At 43.2% G+C, this 14763-nt stretch overlaps 1 protein-coding gene across 4 annotated transcripts in view; it reads left to right on the top strand.

The window, feature by feature from the left end:
* Klf12 (Kruppel like factor 12) overlaps positions 1 to 14763 on the top strand; it is a 376554-nt gene that overhangs the window by 341971 nt on the left and 19820 nt on the right. For all 4 annotated transcript variants that reach the window (XM_026788334.1, XM_005365358.2, XM_026788336.1 and 1 more), the window contains one exon: positions 5019 to 5176. In XM_026788334.1, the coding sequence (XP_026644135.1) occupies positions 5019 to 5176 (158 nt within the window). The remainder of the gene's footprint in view (positions 1 to 5018; positions 5177 to 14763) is intronic.

Below are 14763 nucleotides of genomic sequence, written 5' to 3'. Positions count from 1 at the left end.
GAGCCATCTGGCCAGCTATCGTCACTGTTCTTGATGTATTTAGTACTGAATTTGCCAACGTAGTACCGACAGCCTTATCTCGGCAATTTTGAACATAAAGATTATTGCTAAGTAGAACTGAAATAATCCTGTACCTACCATGCTGTCGTAACTCGCACATTTACATTCTTAAATAGACAAGCCCGACTTGTGAAGCAGAAAGTCGGCTGGGAGCCTCAATGGCGTGTAACCGGTGGGCACATTGCTCTGGAATAAGGCACATAAAGAGTAGAGTGAAAACGCTGGGAGGGGATGGAGAACCCTTCTGCGAGACAGACACCCCTGCTTACAGGTGCGATGCCCAAATCCGTGGCGGTCCCCACAAAAGCCAACAAAGGAGAGCGAGTCCCATATCTAAAAGCAAAGAGCCTTTATTTTAATCAAGTTTGCAAACTCGGACTTTCCCCACGTCCAACGTATTGGAATAAACAGAGAGCCCCAATCTCAAGTAGAATAGGGTTTTTTTTTTTATAGTAGTAGAGGTGGGGTGAGGGGTTTCTGAGGTTCAGGACCCCTGATTGGCTGAGATCTGTCTAGGGGTGTCCTGGTGAGGTGTGCTGGCAGGTGATCCTATCTACAGTGGTTGGAATGTCAGGCATTTCCTTTGAATGGTCTGCTCTTGGGTAGGGGTAGGGTAATCTTAGCGTGTGGTGTTTTCCTGGTACCAGGTATTGCTTCAGGGTAAACTACTGAGGCTCAGGCTTCTTATTTAAGTTTATTGATGGTCAGAGTCCCAGGTGATAATGGTTGGAAGTAAAGACCTTCCTTTGGGTGACCTACCCAGACTTAGATTATCATGGCTGGGCCCCATAACAGGCAGTCCCAGAATGAGATCCTACAGGTCAGTGCTCTGGGATCAAGGTCACCCTTGTAGCCCTTCCTACTTATCCGGATGCCAGCAGGAGAGAATCTGCTTTTCTCTTACCAATCTCAGACACACATTTCAGAGTGGGCATGGCTGCGTCTGAGGACGTCATGTTCCCGAACTGCGGCATCAACAGTGACATTTACATGCGTGCCTTTGTTGATAGTTAACCCCGATTCCCCGATATCCAGCCCCATTTAAAATATGAAGCTTCGGGAAGGAGGCCAAGGAGTGGGGATCGGGTGTCTGTTATCTGAAGACATAACAATCAAACAAGCATTGTTCCACCCAAAATTATATGTGATGAAATAAAGCAGGAAAACCTTCCTTATGATTCATTCCTTAAATGCTCACAACGTCATAGGCTGTATAGATAAATGTCAAACTACATGGTACTGAATTTGGTCATGGAATTGGCTCAGCCAAATCCTGCCCGCCCCCGCTAACTGTGGATTACCCCCTGGCTTCCAGATAGTCCAGTCCTACATAACACTGGGATGTCCTAGCTAGGTTCTGTCTGTATGCTGCTTGGTCCTCTTCAGCCACAGTCCCACTATCTTCCTGCAAAGGAGATCTGGTAGCAGGAAAGGGTCAGCTTCAAGGGTGCTTCCTCTGTATCTGCTGACAGAGCCTGCTCTTGAGAACAGGGAACTTGGGACAAAGAAAGGGCCACTGGACACCCTCAGAACCAGTTCTCCTACATTCCACCCCTCAATCAGACACCTTTCAAAAACACTTTACACCTTGTTTTTGTTGTACCGATTCCTTTACATGGCTGCTCTTCATAAGGTTTAAAAAATAGTATACTTCAGAATGAGGAAAGCCAAAGACAAGGGGCTGAACGTGAAGGCCATCCACTTAGCGTTTTTGCCTTCATTCAATTCAAAGCTGCCGTGAAGCCGTTTCCTCCCACCCAGCAGCCTCTCTCCTCTCTGCCCACCACCCAGTTAGCGGGTGGATGGATTATATTTCTGCTGCGTTTCACTGGTCCCTTCACGACCATTTGGTAGCTGGTTTGGTTTCAGATTTAAGTTTATTTCTCCTGGTATACACAATTTCTTAGCAAGATTACTGACTAAAGTCAACCAGAGGCAAACCCGGGTGGCTGGGTTGGTGTGGGGCGACATTAATATTCTGTATGTTCATGTGCAGGAAATAGCATATAATGAGGAAGTATAGGTCTTACATTTGAACTTCATGGAAACAAATACTATCACTGTCTTGGTTCGTGAAAGATGTCAAACATCACACAACACAATAAAGGACTTTCTTCCATACGGCTCCTAGTGCCAAAATCTATGTTTATTTTCACGGCTACATATTCAGGAAATGAATTGCTTTCGCCATATCAGGGCACGCCCAGTCTTTCTTGTGCACAGGAATCGCGCTCCCGGCTGGAGTCACTCTGAGGGCTGAATAAAGCTATTCCTTCTCGTTGTTTTGACTCTTTTCACAATAGGCTCCTGCCCCAGCAACTGAATCAATGACGTGGAAAACCACAAATCCACACTGATTGATAACGAAGGCTTTAGAAAGGGGCTCACCCCAGCATAGCCTGTGTTCTTTTGCTCTAGTGTGGATCTCAAATTAAACTGCTTGAGGTTCGATAAACAGTGTTTATATTTGATCCTAACGGCTCTGAAGCTTTGGCTGCCTAATCTCCTGTTTGTAGACTAGAAAAAAAAAAACACTTTTAAAAAAATAAGCAGAAAGATAGTTAAAAGGAAACATTGGAAACCAGTTGGCTAGAGTAATGGAAGGATGTGTTGTGGGAAACGGTCCCTGTTTGTCACTGAAGAGATGGGGGTTTAAAGTGTGGCGGCGCATGCTTGTTAAACAATCTCTATAATCCATAATTGAGGAGCCAGCAGACTATGACATGCAGGCAATTACACTATTTTTCTCAAGAAAACTTTATTGAAACCGTGCTCCTTTGTTACCATATGGTCTATAGCTACTTCCCTGAGAGAATTTTAGGGTTTATTAATTACAGCATATGACTTTATGGTCCTTAGCTTTGAAATAAAGTAGTTACTACCTAAACCTTTGCAGAAAAAGCTGAGCAATCCTTCCTTAAAATTAAATGGGCACTGTAAAATTTGCAATTACTCTATGTGCCTCTAATAAAGAAAATGATGCCAGCTATCCTGCAATAATCTACCAGTTGCAAGAAGCAGCTTCATTTTAAGTTTCAAATGGGGAGAAACACACATTAGAATTGATAAGTTAGGGCAGAAAGCATCTCACTGAAATGAACTACAGTATTGTGTCCGCATGGATTAAGCTCAAATGCTTCCTGTTGAAAAGGTGGAGGGTTCAGCGTAAAGATAGAAGAGTTTGCACAATGATGTCATTGGCATGACTTACGAGGCATTAAGATCCTACAGTCATATTATAAATTTCTATGATTGTGAATATGTGTATAGTAATGTATTTAAGTATATATGACTAGAAAGAATGTAGATACTAAGAAGTGGAACAGAAGCACTAGCAGGAGGAGGGGAGACGCTAAGGAGAAGGTGGATGCAGGAGAGATGTGCTCATCACAGTGTCGAGCTGTGTTTAGGGGGACCTATGCAACACAGTGTCATAGACAATGAATGCATAACAGCAAAAAAAGTTTAAATTGGAAAAAATCTAAAGAAAGTGGACAGTGGCTTCTCTCTGGGAAGAGGGCAAAGAATCAAGGTGATAATTTAAGAGCAAAGGGGCTCTTTATCTGTAGTGTTGAGCTCTTAGAAGAGCTGGCTTGCTAATGAAAACTTCTTGCATTTATTTTCTGTGGGGTGATGTCTGTGCGTAGGTGTGCATTCCCGTGCCATGGCTTGATCATGGAAACATACAAGAGCAGGTTCCCTCCTTTCACCGTGTGAACTCTAAGGATCAGTCTCAATAGCAAGAGCTTTTACCTGCCAGGTCATCTTACTGCCCCGACTCCCCCCACAAATTAATTTTAATTTTGATTTTTAGAGCCATGTAGAATAACTAATAATAGACACATAATAATAAAGGCATCTCAAAACAAAAACAGGGAAAAACCTGAAAGGAGAGAGAGAAAGAGAGAGAGAGAGAGAGAGAGAGAGAGAGAGAGAGAGAGAGAAGTAATGGTAAATGTGACTTGAAGATGAAGACACGGGGATGATTGCTTCTTTATCCTATTTCATTATAATTTTAGAGAACTTCATGGGTTGCTAATAAAAAGATGAGTCATGTTCTTTCTGTCTCAATCAAAAGAGATTAAGGTTTGAAAAAGGTACATGTAAATGAATTACCTGACATTACAAACTAATCCTGTTTTTCTACTGGGCATTAAAGTGAAACAGCACGCAAGTCTGGGCCACACTTCATCGTTAAAGTCTCTTTTTCTCATAATAGTAGTACAGCTAATCTTTAAAGACAGTGCACTTTACTCCTCACCTGAAAAAAGAAAAAAAAAAACCCACCAAGTAGGGAAGTTGAATCTCAAGTGCGTTTCTCTGTTTCTCTGCACAGAAATTGCTGTCATGAGTCACCGTGTTGACGTGCTAATGCCATGCCTTTCACCCTGACCTCAGTTGTTTTGAAATGCGCGCTGTGGTTTCGCATGGTCTTATAATGCCGCGTGCAGTTCAGGTGCCCCTCTTATTAAATATGTTCGTATTGATGTTATCAAGAGCAGGACTTCCCAAAACGTTCTCTAGAAAGACGAAGCATTCAGAGCCGAGCTGTTAATTCAGCACTGATAAGGGAGATTTGTGTTCTTGCCTCTGCTTCCACTTGGGTTTGTTCCTTTAGGTTGGCTTGGTAGGTTTGGGTTCTTTGAAACAGGTTTTAGAATGTGGCCCATGCTGGCCTCCAGCTTCTTCTGCCTCAGTCTCTCCCCTGCTGAGATCACACACCCTCATCACTGTGCCTAGTCTGCTGTTGTCCGCATTGCCTTTCTTTCCCTGGGACTCTTTAACGAAGAGTAGCCTTGCTGCTTCCTTTAGCTATCGAGACGCATCCAGGAGATGACGGCGGTGTGTATGGCCATGGTGACCATGAGGCCGCAGAGTCCAAGACCACGTTCTCAGCCTGATAAGCCCCCGGATGAAGGGCTGTGCTTCTCCTTGTAATGGCGCTCTTTCTTTTCCAGTTCAATCTCACCATTTAGTATTGAGAGCACAAGACGCCAGAGACGATCAGAATCCCCGGACTCCAGGAAACGGCGCATTCACAGATGTGACTTTGAAGGATGCAACAAAGTATACACTAAAAGTTCTCACCTGAAGGCACACCGGAGAACACACACAGGTACAGCTCCCGTGGGCTTCTCAGTGGGGGTCAGGGGGCTGAGGAATGACAACTCACCCAGTCATTAGTCGGTGACTGACATATTTTGAATTTAGTTCATTCCTTCTGTCTTATGTACACGTCTTAAATGCTGTGAACAGAATGAGCTAATCATCTTTCTGGTGATCAACTTAGCCACATAATAATTATGTAATTTATTGAGTTTAAAAATATCCACAGCGCACCTCCAACAGCAAGCCGAACAAAATCTTCCCTTCCTTAGAGCAAACATCTAACCCACCACCATCGTTAGGTCACGTACGTTCTGTTTTCAATGTTATTCCTCCTAAGTATCAGAGAAATAAACCTGAGAATTTGCATGCACAAAGCACTGCAGTATTTTTTAAAGCCAGTTAAATCCAGTTTGATTCTCCCTAGAGAATCTTGTTGCATTAGGAGGGGCTTTCCAATACTAGCGGAGAAAAGCAATTGATGCAAGCAATTCACAAGTTTGCAACAGTTCAGTTATTAATCCTTCCATACACCCGGGGTCCACGTGTAGAAAGCACTGATGGTCATTATCAGCCACTGCCCACAGGTCCTGTGTGTGTGTGTGTGTGTGTGTGTGTGTGTGTGTGCGCGCTGTGTGGCCCTCAGCTGGCATCTCCTGGGTGCCTGAGTACCATCAATGGGAGCTACTGGCAAGACACGGAAGACAGCAGAAGGGACCACCATGACTGTGCCATCCCTAGACAAGTGACAGGTGATAGGAGTCAGTGATATGCAAAGAAGCAGATGAGACAGGAAAACAGTCATAGGCTTTGCTGCTGACACAGGTCACGACCAAGCAAGTCCTGCCCAGTGTCTATCACTAGCACAGAGCAGACGCCGGCATGGTTCTTTCACAGGAAATTTCAAATGGAACAGATTGTTGTGTGGTTGTGTAAACATGTTCTCCATCATATCAAGATAACCATACAGGCAACCACTTCCCAGGTGAAGTAGTAAAATCATCGAAACAAGCCATCTTTGCATTTTCTTTAGCCCATGGTGCTACATCTGTTCGCAAAGACATGAACCAGAGGCTTTAATCGTGCATGCTGTCTACAGGGGCTGGCAATGGCTGTAAGCCTATGGATCTAAGCAGAGTTTCATCACTCCACTATTGCACGCGTGAACGTATCTTGTCATGCTGGGTGTAGCTGAGGCTCACAGGGTTTACAACTGAGTAAAGCTGTTGGTGACTCACGCTGCCCCATCAGCCGGGACTTCACCTTCCAGTACTATGACAGCTAGCCAATAGGAAGCAAGCTTCCAGGTCTGTACTAACTAGGTTTCTCCATACCTTGTGACCAAAGTCTGTGATGACTTTAGCAATGGGGTCTTACCACCAAGTGCTGGTGGGTATTCAAAGACAATGACAAAAGCTTGTATTGTTTTGGGGGGGTCTCTGAGACACCCCTGATCAACTCAGGGAGAAATGTCCCTCCCATACCTAGCACTGGGCTTTATATTTGGCAGACTGTGACTTGAGAGAAAAGTAGCATCTTTGTATGGAGAGCAACCCCAATTAAACAGGGAGGCAGCCGGGGAAATGGTAATTGCTTGTGCTTTTGTACCGGTCTTTTGGAACTTACTGACCGGTATCCATTGCTTGGAACTGGAGTTTTTGCTAGTCTACGGTTTCTGATCATCTGTCCTACACTTCACCTCTGATCGCAACCCCCTCCCATTTCTAATTACCTCCAGGCTCTCTCCTATCCTTCAATTGCGAACTTCCCCGTGAGACGTTTCCACCTGTTTCTCAGGCACTACCTTTACTTTTGTGGTCCGCGTATTTATTTCCTGCAGTTCTGGGAACTGGACCCACAGCATTACACATGCCGCCAAGGGATGGACCACTGAGCTCCACCCTCAGCCCACTGGACTCTTTTTAAATCACTTCTTAAACATTAAGGCAAAATAAAAAAGGAACATAAAGACATGGAAGTCCACATGTATCTTCTATTAACAGATGAAAAACAGAAATAATGGCAGCAAGTGTGATGGGACCGTGTCACTGATTGTTGTGGGGCAATTTCTACACACACACACACACACACACACACACACAGAGAGAGAGATTGCCTTCAGTGGATCATCACATATGTTGGGCTGCTCCTATGCTCCTTGAGATTTCTACAATCTATATTAGCCTCATTTGCACATAGACACCCCTGCTCTGCTTATCCAGTGATACACAGTGAAAGAGGGGAGGGGTTTTTAATCACACGTGATTAAAGGACTTATTTCCCCAGCACTGCTGGATTTCATCTTACAAGTTTTGATGCATACCAAGTGAGGAGAAGCGATGTCATGTATTCACCCCAATTCAAAGCAACGTAAACTTTGAATGCTGAAGCTGGATTAATGAGCTTGACTTATTAAAAAAGATGACCTCATAGACTTTGAAGGTCACAGTGGCCTTTCACGTAACTACATAATTAGAGGGAGCCCTTGCCTGTCACGTCTCACAGGAGCAAGTCACCACTCTGCTGTTTCCTGCACACTTGCGCATCTTGTGTCTTGCTCAGTCTGTGTGGCGACCCGGTAGCTGCAGCTGTTGAGATCTTTCTCACACAGACACGGCTGCCCCAACGCTAGGTTGCATTAGCGGTTGATTCGCCTGCAAGACATCTTGTGGAATATGAAGACAGAGGCCTGTTCTTTGTCAGTGTGTATCATCTCTTATGATGCAATTTGGGGCGTCCAGACGAATGGGGCTCCCTCGAGTGACCATGCATTTGCTGTCCCCGACCAGCTATAATGGTCTTCTCGACTCTCCTGTGAGCCACAGCATCCTTCTGATCTCCAGCTCGGATACTCCCCATTTTGTTAGCCGTACCTTGTCACATTGACTTAAGGAAACATTGTGGTCCTTACGTGTTGAGGGAGGAGACCTTCTTTATGAACGCCTCTGAATGTGAACAGTTTGCACTGAAGCTTTCTGTGAGTTGACTCCGTAGGGCCACCTTGATCAAGGAGTGCTGCCAACTCGGTCTAGTGTATCCACTGTTTTAGAAATGGAGGACTTTCTGCTTGACTTGGAGTGCTGGCACCATCCCTGAAATGACTTCCTTGGGAGTGATGCTGGGGCAACATCTGGAGACAAAGGACAACTTGCTAGAATATTTTCGGGCATGGAGTTTATCTACAGTTTTTTTCCAATCTAGAAAGCAAGTATTATAGGTCCCCATAGTGACTTGATTGTAACGTGTTGAATTCAATACGCTAGAAAGATCTGAATGGTCCCTCCCATCTCTCTCCATCAGTGTCTCCATCTTTGCCAGCTAATTGTGGCAGATTTAACATGACAAATGCAAAGAAAATACCCCTCCATGTGGCAGGCTGTCAGGTCTTTTAAACAGCTAACTATGCTGCCTCTAGCCTGCATCAAAATATCCCTGCTAGATTTCTGCTCAAACCCCCCAATGTATCGAATCCATTCACTCACTGAGCACAGAATTACTTAGAGCAGCCCTCTGTATCCAAAGGTTCTGCTTCTGTGCATTCAACTAGACCTGGACTGCGCTCGACTTCTGTGGGCTTCTCTTGTCAGCGCTCCCTCAGCAGCGTGTCTAACAGCTGTGGGAAGTATTTGCATTGTATCGGGTACCTTAAGTAACGAGATCTTATCAGAAGGATACAAGAAGATGCGTGGAGGTTGCATGCAAATGTCTCACTGGTTTCTGTCTTAAGCCTTGAACATGAGTTTTGCTAGCCAAAGGGGCTAGGGATGAGGCGAGAACCAGTTCCCTGGTATTAAAGGGACCACTCTAGTCTGTGCATAGTCTCTCGAACCGACATTTAAAAGTGGCATTATTGTCCAATAGAGAGAAAGAATCAAATTTTGGTGGACTTGTTGAAACTGGTGTCAAGTGATCCCAGGCTAGCTTATAATTTATAATTATACACAAGATTTCACAACTTGGTGAGTAAAATGTAATCAACACTGGTTCTATAGAAATTCGGGCTGGCTCGCATGCTTGTAATAAACATCTTCTTAGCCTTACCTTTGCTTCAGGCGTGTTGAGTAAGATCCTTATGTGTGACCAGTAATACCTAATGTGGAGTTTGGGATTATAACAGATGACTTATGAAATCCAAGCACGCGATGGGAGCGGACCGTGCTGCAGTGAGAAACTTTCTTTAAGGAAGTCACAGTCATTTTCCTGTTGATACTTTAACTTTCTGCAGTTTGTTAGTGCCTGATCAGTTGTGTGTGCCCTTAAATTCAATTAATTAAATTTCCTTAGATTAAAGATGTAAATATTTGTAGGGCTGCAGAAAAAGGCCCCTTTCAAGATATTAGCAATAAACACACGGTTAAAGAAGTGTTTGGAGGAGAGCATTTAAATTTAAAAGTAGCTTGTTATTGTGCAGTTTAGGTACTAACAGGGATGTTAGCAAGTATTTGGAAATTCTGTAGTGACCCCTGTGGAGGCCACATTGTTGTTTTTTTTTTTCAATTTCAACAATGTATGTTTAATATTATCAAGAACGAAGAAAAGCTATATTAAAATATAAGTTAACACCTTTCCCACTAGAATGAACCTATTCCACTAGAATGAACCTAAAGTGTCTACTTGTTTCACAATGAATGGAACTGCACATAAGAAGTCTCAAATCAAGCAAAACTTCGGCCTGAAGAAGAGATGTGCTTTTATATTAGGGGCATATATATTCAGGCCATACTAATTTCTAACAAAACTGACTTCAAACTAAAATCAAGCAGAAGAGATCGAGATGGACATTTTACACTCATACCAGGAACAATTCATCAGGATGAAGTCTCAGTCCTGGAGGCCACATTGTTAAAGAAGCATCACAAAGAGCAAACGTAGCTCAAGAGTCACACTTTCTCCAGCAGGCCTGTTGTTCATAGCCTCTCCTCTGCACTGGGGATTTCTCCCACTCAGTGAGGTATACAGTATATTTAAATGAAAATGCAGAAGATTTAAATTAATGGGGATTTTCTTCATTTAAAGATAGTGTATGGTATATTAAATTATCTAAGCATGCATTTTTTTAAAAGAAAATATGGTATAATCTAGAATGCTCACATATTGGTTAAAACAGTGTTTCTCAAGACCCTTTGGAGGATCAAATGAACCCTTCACGGGGGTTGCCTAATACCATCAGAAAACAGATATTTACATTATGATTGAAGGCAGTGCCAAAACTATGCTTTTTATGGTTGGAGGTCACGACAACACGGGGAGCTGTTTTAAAGGGTCGCAGCATTAGGAAGGTTGAGAGCCACTGGTGGAAGCTTAAATGCTATATATAGTAACTTCTACAGTGTTGGTTTTAACACACAGACGTCAGTAATTCTCACGACCACTAGATGGGGCACTAGACTCAGCTGTTGCCGCTGCTCTAGGTGGGAAACTTGACTGCCCTTAGTGTTATGTGTGACATACTAAAAATGACATGTCTATCTGTGTTCACAAAACATTTTAGTTTAGTGATGAGTGAAAGACAGGGTTAAACTGCAAACCGAGCTTGTAAACGAAACTTTAGCGTATATATTTTTTTCTCTTTCAAACGAGTTGAGATATTTGAAATATTTCACATCATAAATTGATACTGTGCCTCTCTCATAAATCTGGGCTTAATAGGCCAGCCTTGCTTAACGTTCATTAAAACTTACATGAAAAGTACGCTACTGAACTTGAGGGAGATACATTTCTCATTTATCCAACTTCATCAGGAGTTCCTTATGGATGTTTGAAACTGGTAACCAACGCCAACTTACCAGTCTCTGATATCTGTTCTACTTTATCTTTAAAAAGAAATTAATTTTTTTAAATTTAATTAAATTTAATTTAATTTTATTAAACACGAATTAATGATGCCTCCCCTGGTGAAAGGAGCATGTGCTGTGGCCGGATCATCTGTTGTTTATAAATTCCATGTGCTGATGCACTCGGGAGCCACTTCCAGCTCCACACTCACTCCCACACACGGTGGTCCTAAGTGGCTGCAGATTCCACGGCTTCTCACTTTTCCCCTGACTCATCAGTTCGTCCTGCTATTCATGGATTTCTTTCTTTGAAATTAACTTCTCTATTTTTTTTTTTCCTGAATGAGATTCTAAAGTGGCTTGGGGAGATTCAATGGCAGCTGTTTGTCCTGGTGGCCTTTGGGTCTACCTTCAGATATGTATGACAATCCTGTTCTGATGTTTGTGTCACTAATGCATAGCTCATGGTACACTGAACTCTGTTTTTCAGAACAACTCCCCCCTTCCAATAGCTACTAACTCTTAGATAAAGCATAAGGCTGGTGAAGATACTGAGTCCATCTGAGTCCTCACTGAGCATCTTCAGGGTGGATCTTCTCTTCGTAAGGAGCTTGCAAGTCCCGACCAAAGCCTTCCTGAATATGAGCAGTATAATTGTCTTGGTCTGTTTTCTGATGCTGATCGTACAATTTCACAGATTAGGCGAGTTGTAAAGAAATGAGGTTGAGCATGGTTGTAGTTGGGTCAAGGTTGAAGGCCCACATCAGATGGTAGTCTTCTTGATGCCCGAGTCCTGCGTTGGCTGGCACTGGGCAGGAGCCAGGAATGTGTGAGAGACTTAGCCACAAAGGATTTTTTAGAAGACCCACTTTATGTCATGCCTTCACCACGATTCCCATCCGTAGACTACACTTTCAGAAGATCTTAAGTCTTCTGCCCTTAAATGCCTCATAGTGAGGGTTAGATTTCAGCCTGAGTTTGGTTTTTCCAGACGTTTCTGGGAATGTCAGGGTGCAAATCATACCCAGACTACAGCACAGTGTCCTGAGAAATAAAAAAAAAATTGAAATGAAGTTGAAGTCAAGAACAAAGTTTGCATCAATCTTTAGCTCATAACTGATAAGCCTAGAGCAGCTAGCTAAGGTGTGGGAATCTTAGATTTTCTTATTTAGATTTATACACAGATAAGTCTCATTACATATGTATGACTCTGGACATCAGTTTTATAACCCAAGTAAACAGTGATACCATATCATAGGCATTCAGTAGTTTCTTGCTAAAGTGGATCCAGCTATACGTATAGGTCATTATGAGCATATGGCTATAATTGAATACCTTTACTTGGCACTCTAATAGATTTAATATGTGTAGCTTGTAGTTGCTTGACAGTAAAGCTAATCGTCATTTAGTAAACTCAGTGTGTCATTGCCATAGTGAATAAAACAGTCATTTAAGACCTATACTTTACATCCTTCCTAAGGCATTTTAGTCTTCTATTTGAAAGGCCATGTTCATAGATTGTACTCACAGATTAATGCTTCCTACATTTCCATAGATCAGAAAGAGTCTTGAACCATATTTGGTGAGTTTGCCCATAAGCAGAGTAGATAACTCACAAGGTACCCATGAAAGAGCAAGCATGCCACAGTGCAGGCATTCTGGTCCTAGCCTGAGCCGTGCCTAGGTCTCCAGATGAGTATGGGTGTATATGGTTTATTCTGCATACACCCAGCTCCAACCTGAAATGGCTGGGTACCCGGCTCTTTTCTTCCTAGGTCTTCAGTCAATAACTCCTACTCATTTCCCCAAATGCCTCGTGCCACCAAGCCTATGAAGCTCTTTGACCCCTACCCCATTCCCTAGCAAGTTCCAGTGTGGGCTGCCTGATATTAAGATGGGATGGTCGAAAGGCATGTGGGAAAAACTGAAGCACATAGAACAACCTTCATGATGGCTGGCCAGATGTGAGCATAAAGGAGAGAAAGGATGAGGATATCCAGTGTGTGTGCTCAGGAATCCTTGTGCACACGGAGATCCCACATGGATGGGTGCTGACATTTCTCTGTCCCCGAACAATGAAGCACAGCTATGCAAGCATGTTACACTTTCCATCCGTTATGTGAATCCCAGGAACAGAGCCAGGTGGCAACACTAACCCGGGATCCAGCTGAGAAAGCAGGGCAGTGAGGCCCTGGCTGCTCTAGAGTCTTTGTTTTTGTCATTTCCCTCCGTCCTTGACAAGTTCACAAACCTGCCAGTCCGATCTCTTCAGTAGAGCCACCACCCCTTGCCTGCCCTGTATGGCAGCAAGTACCTACCAGTTAGTATCAGCTACTGGGGTGCTTTGGCATGACAAGGCGAGGTGACCGGTGCTGTGTCTGGTGACTGGTCTTTCTCCCCACGCTATGAATATTTTACTGGTTAGAAAATCAGCGAGAAGACATGGACTAGGAGCATTAATCACTAAATAAAACCAGACAAGCCGCTCTTGAGTGCTTGCTCAGCACACAACTCTTCAACTCTTTGCATACCAATGAATGAGATATAAAAATGAAGACTGGAGGTTCTAAATCCGGCGGGCGAGACAGCCACATCGGCAAATATCTTCCATGGGGAAGAGACTGGCAAAGGGAAAAAATGCCTGCCTGTGCAAGTTGTCCTGGCGGCGCAGAAAGAGGACCCATGACCATCCTGATGGGCATCTGCCCCTGCAAACAAGATCTACCCACTGCCACCTCGAAGGAGGAAACCTTGCATCTATTTCCAGTCTAGATTTATCTCAATATGCTTTGAGAGTGCTATAAATATCAACCTGTTTTCACTAAAGCGAAGGGGGTTTTCTTGACCCATCAGAGAGTTACTACCTCCAATCAAATTGTGCCTGAGACCCACAGTGATCAAAATGTCCATACCTGTATTGTACATATTTGATTGAATTTTATTCTAAAAGCCATATCTTACTGAATTGCTGTTCTTAGAGTTATCTTTTGCATACACTTAAAAGACCTGTAAAAACCACCTGCCCATGAATGTCTCTGTTTAATAACACATTGCAGAGTGAGTCTTGCTTCTGACTTTTATTTATGTGAGCACATACATCATCAAGTTAAAATTGCTGTGAGGTATTTATGGACCTCATTTCACTCTGAGCTCTGTTTTATCTTCACATTTATCAAAGCGATGTGAAGAGAAGAATGGGAGGGGATTTTATCCCCAGCCTTTGTACTTTCTCATGTTCTACCTAAGAATCAAACATTTTGATTATTAATCTCTTTATCCTGGCTGGTAGGAATACTTGTTACTAAAATGGAATTTACTATATGAGTAATATCAAACTGTGTTTGGGAAGACTATATATTCATTATGAAAGAATGTGCAAAGGATTTGTCTGTGGTGCTCATTTCAATTAAGCCTTTATAATTAAGAATAAGCTTATTACTGTAAAGATTATAATACTGTTCATCTAAATAAGAGTGCGTAGCTAGGGAGACATACCAGTCAGTAATGTGCTCATTGGAGCGTGAGGTCCCAAGTTCTAGCCTCGGAGCCCATATAAAAGCCAAGTGCGGTGGCACGCACCTATTATCCAGTGCTAGACAGGCAGAAACTGAGGATCCCTGTGGCCTCCTGCTTAGCTGGTCTAGCTGAATCTGTGAGTTTCAAGTTCAATGAGAGTCTGTCTCATAAAACTAAGCTGGAGAAGGGCCCGGAGAAAGGGGTGGCTAGGAAGTTAAGAGTGCTTACGTCTCTTGCACAGGATCTAGGTTCAGTTAAGAGTGCTTACGTCTCTTGCAGAGGATCTAGGTTCAGTTAAGAGTGCTTA

This window comes from Microtus ochrogaster, unplaced genomic scaffold (assembly GCF_000317375.1).
Source record: "Microtus ochrogaster isolate Prairie Vole_2 unplaced genomic scaffold, MicOch1.0 UNK2, whole genome shotgun sequence".
NCBI classification, from domain to species: Eukaryota; Metazoa; Chordata; class Mammalia; order Rodentia; family Cricetidae; genus Microtus; species Microtus ochrogaster.
Note: the sequence above shows the minus strand (reverse complement) of the source record. Positions and strands in the feature narration are given on the sequence as shown.